Source organism: Aplidium turbinatum, chromosome 6 (assembly GCF_918807975.1).
Source record: "Aplidium turbinatum chromosome 6, kaAplTurb1.1, whole genome shotgun sequence".
NCBI lineage: Eukaryota > Metazoa > Chordata > Ascidiacea > Aplousobranchia > Polyclinidae > Aplidium > Aplidium turbinatum.
In genome coordinates this window covers 19,931,570-19,940,639 of record NC_137477.1, presented here as the reverse complement: position 1 = coordinate 19,940,639, position 9,070 = coordinate 19,931,570, and the positions used below count along the sequence as shown (strand labels likewise).

General features: G+C 36.5%; 1 protein-coding gene across 1 annotated transcript; it reads right to left on the bottom strand.

Annotated features, from left to right (window-relative positions):
- Window positions 1-6,664: 6,664 nt before the first annotated feature.
- Window positions 6,665-8,491, bottom strand: LOC145772482 (interleukin-17C-like). Its single transcript, XM_082584359.1, has 3 exons — window positions 8,370-8,491; window positions 7,581-7,871; window positions 6,665-7,041 (listed from the first exon to the last, which is right to left on the bottom strand). Exons 1-3 carry the CDS (start codon window positions 8,489-8,491, stop codon window positions 6,840-6,842), a joined length of 615 nt encoding a protein of 204 aa, XP_082440485.1. The 3' UTR covers window positions 6,665-6,839.
- Between the last annotated feature and the right edge of the window lie 579 nt (window positions 8,492-9,070).

The window sequence follows — 9,070 nt, the reverse complement described above, 5'->3', positions numbered from 1 at the left end:
AAACTGCTCTCCCACCACAGCAGTGAACTCGCAGCATCAGGCTAAAACAGATCGTTAGCATCTACACTTCTGAAATAAACAATCATGCTACTGAAAGTGAAACTCAAGCTTTTATATTAGACCAATTAAAAGTTTGATTAATTTTATTCTGTATTTCCAAACAATTTGGCATGCAACGACGCTATGCATTTTAATAATAACATTTTTCAATCTTGGACGGTTTGTACTTCTATACAACAATAATAACATCTAATAATAACATAACATAATAACAATAACACAACAATAATCCATCCTATTATTATTAATATGACTGCTCATCCACATCAATATTGGAACTGGCAAATTCAATCCACAACACTTTTCATTAGGCTGTCATTCATTAGCCTACTACATGGGTGCTTCTCTCTGTTTTTGTTTTATTTTTTGCTATTTGTTTTTTGGGTTTTGTGGCCGTGCTAACTACTGAGTACTGATATATAGCCTACTACATGATTTTTCATTCAGGCACGTTTTAAATCTTTCAATGTTTTGCCACCTTTTCCCGTTTATTAACGTGCTGGTAGGTCTATATCGATTTTTGTAGTTAGTATTATTTTCGTCCCGGACCCGTTAATGACGAAAAATAAAATGATTGATTGATTGAATAACAACTCGACGTCTTCCAAATAGAACTCGTCACATTCAAGCTTGTACAGCATTTGGAAAATGCTTTACAAATCAACAAGCGATAATTAATAGGCTACCAAGAAGGCTACCAACCATTTTTTTAAAACTGGTAAGACATCTTCAAAATTGTGTGATACGGTTCTAAGCAACTCTTCAAAATCTTGTGGAAAAAGTAAGACTCCAATTTCAACAACAAATCGTGTGTCAGAAAAAGCAAACTTCACAAACATCAGATTGTGATCAACGCTTGTAAACAATCAGTGGACTTTGATGCAGGAATGGATCCAGTACAGTGGCGTATCCTGGTTGGTTGAGCAAGGGAAGCAATGAAACTCGTGGGAGATTAGAGCGTGCCGAAGGCACGTGTTTTCTTGGGGGGTGCGGAGGCATGCCCCCCCGGAAATTTTTTGCAAAATTACAATCAAATAATGGATTATAGTGCTTTCTGGAAACACTTTTAGGGTAATATTTGTATGAAATTTTTTAGCAGATTAACAGCTATTAACTTATTAAAGGTAGCTCTTACACACAAACGGGCAAAAAATGTGGCTAAATTAGAGTAGCCTACACCAAAAACTTAGCTATCAGCTATCTACTGCTGTAGCCTAGTACCGTAGCTTTAACTTTAAGCCAGAATTCATTTCAGTCAAGTCTAGCCTAGACCTCACATATCCTATCTTATGCCAAAGTCTATCCAGCCAGGATAACAGTGTAAAGCCAATATTTGGCTCAAACTTTTGCTCACTAGGCCGATATATAACCATAACATTAACAGCGCCTTAGATTTTCTCATTACATAGCCCACTGGCACAATATCCAACCGAGCAGAGTTGCCAGACTATGATACAAAAAAAGGCCAAAACAAGGAAAATATTTGAAAAAAAGCCAATTGGATATATTTACCTGTTTCTATTAAAAATAATAAAATGTACATATATTTTATGACTTGTAGCGGATCGTAATAAATTGTAGCAAAAATAATTCTGAAAGTAGCCCGAAAAATAGCACCTATAAAATGACTGTAGCAGATCAGCAGATGAGTTTTAATCCGCCACATTACGAGCATTAAACAAGTATAGAACATGTATTGAACAATGGTGAATATGGTTTCATCTGGTGAGGTTACAATATTTGAAAAATATTGATTATGCATTTTGAAGAGTTAATTTAAAACAAGCCTAATTCAAGGAATTCGGTCCATCTGGCAACTCTGCGACTGTGGAAGCAACTTAAAAATTGCATCCACAGATTAGTTCAAACAAACGTAAATCGCGCAAACTTTGCGCTGTCTTTTTTCCTTGTTCTCACTTGTTTCTTGGTATAGCAAAAACGAGAGCAAGGGATGCGACACTAAACATTGCTTCCGTAAGCTTCCAAATTTTTAAAATTAAAACCGAGCTAAAATCATATATGGGGACATGAGTTAGAAACTGTTCTAATTCGTATTCAGGTAAAGAAATTACGAAATCGTTTTACTGGAAAACATCATCTTCTCTTTTTTCAATTTTGACAGGGGAAGCAATGCTTCCCTTGAGGATACGCCCCTGATCCAGTAAGTAACCCTAGGGTGGGCGATTTCAACAAATCACAATTACATGTAAGTGTACTGTATATTTGACCCAAACTTGCAAATACACCCTGAGTAAAGTTACTTTTCTGTGTTTTAAAAGAGGGGGGCTTTGCTCCAATCGCCCCCCTCTCTGGATCTGCCATTGCTTTGATGTTTCTACGTGTTCTGAGTCATAGCAGCATCTACAACTAAGTTAGAAATTAAAGTTTTTAATGATGGTGTTCATTGGAATTAAAACAAAATACTAACTTAGTATCGGAATCCTATTTGTTTTAAAATTTCAAAATGCATAGGCTAAAAGTGCATGGCACCGTTATGTAATTACAATCCGCAGTTGTACAATGCGAAGCGTTAGTATGTTCAGATAAATCCTTTTAAACCAAGCATTCTACATGAATCGAAATAAAAGCCAAAGAATAAGAGTTACACAATATTTCTAATAGCAAAAGCATCACAAAAAAAATTCACATCCGTTTTAGGATGGCTGGTAGAAACATTTACTCTCATTGAGGCATGACTTGCACAAATTACATCAAAACATGTCTTGTCCAATTCTTTATCAAGGTATTTTCATAACTTTTAGCTGTAGCATATTTCCATTGCCTTCATTTGTGTGGCATACCTTTCCATGGAGATTCACTTGGATTTCGTTATGATCAGGCCAGAAATCAAACGCTGGATTTTCCACCAGAAATGTTACGCATCATTGAATACCGAATGCATATCGATCATTTTTTACTTAGTAAAGGCACAGAAAATTTCGTTCTTAAATGGCTTTTTTCACATTTTCACGTTTGCAAAGAAAATCTAATTCAAGCTGGTATTTTTGTGCAATTACGATAAAATAATAATAATCATCATGCTTTTATTTGCGCCCATTGCGATAACATACAGTACACTGCGATCACAGATGCGATACAACAGACGACAAGAAGCAGCGAAGTGACATATAGTCTTCGAGTCAGCTGCTCCCCTTATTTTGGCTTGCCTAAAGTGTCTTTCACCGAGACACAGCCGCGTGCTCTGACTGGAGCGGTGTCGAACCCACGTCCTTTCGAACGTCGCTCAAGACGTTCTCACCACTCGACTACGCAGCCGACCTTGACTTCAAACACATAACATCGTGGAGAGTAAAATTTAACCACCAATTGCAAAATTGTAATTAGGTTCAACTACGTGTATGTTTGAAGTTGAATATTACCTAAAAAAGATTCGAATATTTTGCACAAAATTAAAACCTCATAAAATGAGAGTATCATCGTGATTGCAAAAGATTGCATCAACGCTGTTCTGATATCAACAACTCAGAGGGTTTGCACAAAAAAAAATTTCAGTCCTTAATCAGGTGCAATAACAATCATAATGTTATGGTTTTATTTATTGTCGCTCTACAACAGCTAAAATCTTTTTAGCGACAGGGCTCATTTTTCAATTTTATTGTAAGCAAAATTGATATCTCAACTGCCATCTTGCGACTACGACAGTTTTTATTCAAGAGGACACACGAACTGTGTTAAAAACGTTGTTGCTTTGTGTTGGAATAAAAGTTATGTCTGTTGCTATCACTGACATCGTTGCAGGCCCGTAACTAGGGCAGGGGGGAGGAGCGCAGGGGGGCGAAACCCCCCTGCAATAATGTTTGCCCCCCCCCTCCCCCCCTGGAACAAATGATGTTAATTAGCTCTATTCGCTAACTTTTCAGTTTTATACTCAATTTTCTTGTGTTGTTTAATTATAAACACTGTGTGTCTAATGGTTTGGTCAAATGTTGTGTTAAACAGACAGACTCGAGATTTATCCAGAGTAGGCCTACACCAGTTTCCAACTGAGCTAAGCAGTGTGATAGGCGATCAGTTTCCAGAATACTGTGCAGTTGACTGCCACTAAGCGTTGTTAAAGTACCGGACAACAGGGGCTCTATCCACTTTTAGAATTTGGAGGGGGTGATTTTTAGACAGTGGGCTAAAATCGTCTTAGTCATTCCAAACTACTTCAATAAGTGGGGGGGTGATCACTTCCCTCACCCCCCCTTGGATACAGCCCATGCCGGACAACCACCTTGGCATTTGCGTTCTGGGTAAGCTTCTATACTTGCAGTTTGAAACTCAGATTGGCAGACAATTCATGGTGTTACACATCTGTTCGTGACCTTTCAAGAAAAAATGAAAACTTCTTGGACCGTGAATCGCTCATTCCACAATATACGAAACTGAAGATAGATACTCTAGCAGAGGCGAAATTACAAGTCGCAAAACAGTTCTTACATGACCATGTGGAAGTTGCAGAACACCAGGATTCCAATATAGTACTGAAAGAACTGTAGGCTACAATCAACGACTGCCAATTTTTAACCTGGTAGTATTTGTGCGTGCAGTAAACAAAGATTTTGATGTTTAAGAATTTGTTCAGCTGATTCCTGTCAAAAATATTACTAGCCGATATTCTGAAGGCATTAGGCTACGTCAACGCCTTGAAATCATGCCTTTGAATCTATCAAAACTGGTGTTAATAGGCTACGGCCCGCTAAGACCATGTTAAGTTTGGCTTTGGCCCGCTGTTAGAAAATAGTTGCCGACCCCTGGACCTGGTTTACACATTGCGTTTTCATAATTGCCTTTCGTGCCAACAGGCAAAATGTTCCATTTTTGGGCCGGATTTGGTCAAAAAAATTACAAACTTGTTGAATTGCTCCATATAGCGCTGTACAAAATGTGGCGATGTACCTACACACAAATGAAAAGGCAACAATACACACACAGTTATAATACCACCTGGGAGTAATAATATGCAGCGTTATACAGTACGTGCATATGTAATGATAACACAGTTCTAACCATATAGAGAGCATAGAGAATAATTATATTGATTGATAGATTGCTCCACCAGTCACACACAACCACACCCACACGTGCTGCACATCAATAATGGACTCAACAAAAAAGTTTGAAGATTGGATTTCATCATTGAGCTATCAAAGATAATCAAACTATACTGTGTATCAAATGAGTGAAGACCTTTTTTGGAACTCCCTCTCTGATTTGCCGTTTTCGCTATCTTTTCAAAGAAATTTGGCTTTCAAAAGTGGGTGGGCCAGACCCACCCAGAAAATAAAGTAGGTGGGTCCATGCCCATGAGGCCCACGTGGTTCCTCCATCCCTGACTGAATCCAAATCTGAACTCAGATCTTTACTATCACATTAAATTTTTGAGATATGATAACAAAAATACTTTAATTTTGCCAAAAGTGAAAGATTTGGCGTTGCATTTAGGCTACTATACCAACATATGCAGTGCTATAACGAAAGGTTAGTGTTAGACAGGCCAAAACAGTTTAAATAAGGTTACTGAACAAGCATCGTCATAGGCCTGCTTAAATCTTTGTGGTTTCATGCAAAACAGTGACGGGGGGAGTCAGGTATATTTTTAGCCTCCCTTTTAGCTTGTTGGCCTACTGTCTTTTTAATAATGTTGCTTAGAAAACATATTGGTATCAAAATTATAGTGTGTGGGACTGTGAGTGTATTTCAGCTACTTATGCACCACATGGCTTGGATTTCTGGATATAGCACAATGTGTATGTGTAATAAACGCAACGTCAAATTTTCCACTTTTGACAAAAGTAACGATTTGTTGTTATTATATCTCACAAACCTGACGTGATAGGACAAATCTGAGGTCAGATTCGGATTCAGCGCCCAAAAATTACTCTAAATCAGTTTTCAAAAATCGTGCAGACCAGTGTAATCTATGCTAAATGCTCTGTATTACGATTAATGTTTTTTGCGCAAATATAACCACATTGTGTACAAACGTCGATTTCATACACGATACGGAAGGTAAAAGTTGGGCTCCCTCTAGAATACTTATTGCCTTCCCTAGCGCTCCAAGCTAGTTACGGGCCTGCATCGTTGTAGTACAAAAAAATAGTTTTGAGGGTTTCTCCATAAAGATATTGTAATTGTCTCATTGTAAAACCATCTTTCAAATTTGTTGCAAACAAAAACAATACATTTCTACAGTTCCGTTTTGAAAGCACAAATTTAATAACAGCTGTCATACAACAAAGATATATTCACAAATCCAATAAATATTTTTTAGATTTGATAACATACAGTAAAAAATAATTGATAAATAAAATAAAATAGCACAGTTTACAATTTTCTTAATAATGCACCTGGTAGACTACACTTGACAGGTCTGATTGTAAAAGCAGTAGATCATGTTATTTCATATCGAACCACAATATATAAATAAAGAGATTTATAATTTCTGGTGAGTTATAAAAGGTTATATCTTCAACTCTTGCATAAAATCACAACACTTGTAAAAGTTCAATACGAAACACACAAAAACGATTTCGCATAAAAGTATGTCATTTACAGTCAGAATAACATAAGAATGCTTGTCACAATATTTACACATAAGTTGTTGAAAAATCAATCGCATAAAAAGTACCTGATCAAATAAAAAAAAACACATTCATATTGTCAACTGTAACTTAATGTTAGAGCAGTTTTCAAACAAACACTAAAGTTCATTCATCTTACATTTTGTAGAAAGCACTTTATGATTTTGCAAGAACAATCGAGATATAGAATTATTACAAGTAAATAGCGAAGTCGCAGCGGCAACCCATTTCAGTGACGTAGCTTGCCTCTCGGTATGTTCCGTCGCTGTTCCTGTAATGCACCTTGCGGGGCAAGACCATTGGTACGCTCACCAGGTAATGAACATTTTTAAATGTGATTGGGCTGATGCATCCATTGCAAAGACAAGCGGTTTCTAGGATGTCTCTTGGAACTCTAAATAGATGTTAAATATGTTAGAATTTTCTTAAATTAATGGATAAGTATTAAGTTACAGATCGAGAATTTTTCTTTCAAATAAGCAACATTACTCGATTTGAACACAACATTACTTTTTCAAAGTGCACAACGCATGTTTAAGCGGTTTCCAGTGGTTTCATTTGGGAAATACATGATTTCACTGTTTAAAAGGCTATTTTGTTGCTTCAAATGGCTATTTCAGGATGAAATAACAATTTTAAATTTTTGATCTTTTTGTTGCAAAAACACTTTTAAGCGTTGTTGACTGTTTTGGAGCTAAAAATTGCTATTCTCGAATAAAAATGGCATTCAACTGTTTAGAGAAATAATTTAGAGAAATATTATTTTCAGTTGTATCTGTTGTGACAACCAATAATATATAGAAGCAATAACATTGAGAGCTCACCATGCGGCTGTGCAATATGATGAAATGCAGCCACATGAGGCAACAATTACAACAACGAAACAACTATTTTGTTACTCATGTCCATACTTGCGCAAGAGCTTAATCTTACCTATTCCAATCACGGTTGATCTGCCACCTCCAAGGGGAAACGCTTCGGTCTTTTATCCATCTGGCGTTCAGGACGTATTGCTCAGTGAACGAAGGGCAACTCGGTGTGTTGGTAGACCTTGAAACTCGAGATACTGACTTGCTCTCATCGACTTCAGAAGTGTTAAAGTTTTGCGACATATCTTTGCCAGAGTTAGTGACATCTCGAACTTCAAGTTGGTCGAGGAAGGAAGGATTGTTGCTCAGCTGTTCGGACAAGTCATCACAAAATGGATTTCCAGAACAAATTTCACTGCAACGAAACATTATTTGATAGCATTAAAGTTGTTGATTTCAATTTTTGTTGTTGTTTTTTGCTTTTGACTTACAAAAATATAATTTGCTCAAGTAATCTCGTACAGAATAAAAGCATAACGATACAGCGTGAAGTACATCTTGTGTATTGGATACTTTCAGACAAGTATCTGTACTTACAGAAGAAAAGAATAATGGCATGAGAATGAGTAGGCCTACATCTAGTTCTAGTGTGTTGGCTACTTATAAACAAAATATTATTTACATGTATTTTTTATGAAATGTTAATGTTGAATATTGAATTAAACTAACTTGAACCAAAAGTGCAAAATAAATATAGCCTAGATATAATTATCAGAAATGCTCTAAACTAAACGTTTAAATCGTTTGTGTTTTTTGATTGAAATTGAGATAGCTAGAAATCAGACCTTGCAACCAAAATTTTGACAAACAATTTGTCTTTCATTGCAATTTCAATTCAAACTATTTGACTCACCTTGGAAAACCGAAATCGTTGTTGTCAGCGACAATGTTGTCTCGCACTTGGGACAACAAACCCGCATTGGCAACAAATGCAAAAACGCTCAGAATCATAAGAACAAAGTAACTGGATTCCATACTTGTCAGTATATGCTTTGTTTCTTCAATTTTAATGCTTGTTAATTTCTTTACGTCTAGTTCTAGTATGCTTGATTATGGCACCAACTGGGCATATATATGAAGGTTAATCGAAACAGAAACAAATTAATGGAAGCCGTAGTTTTCCATGATTGTATCTTCCACAGCTTGACGCAACTGCGCAAGCATTACGTTGTAATGCCAAACATTGTGTAGGTGGCGTCCAAGATATGTTTGTTAATTGGGATTTCTAGATGAGCAAAGCATAGAAACATATGCATCAACGTTTATTTTTGCTTTAAATGTAAATCAGCTACACTCAACACAGAGATAAAAAAAATTAAACAGTTGTCACTGAACAGAAGGTTATTTTATTCTGAATCTTAAAATATGTTATTTTTTCTTTAGGTTTCTTTGCAAGTATGTGAACAAGTAATCCAGTCGTTGACTATTGTTCGCATCACGTCGTTCATGCAGTTTAACTTTTCTGTTCACTTGTTGTGGGCCAATGAAGTGGCCTCAAGTGGCGCTGGTTTGACTCTCACTGTGTGCGCTTGAACAACGTATTTCAAGAACAGT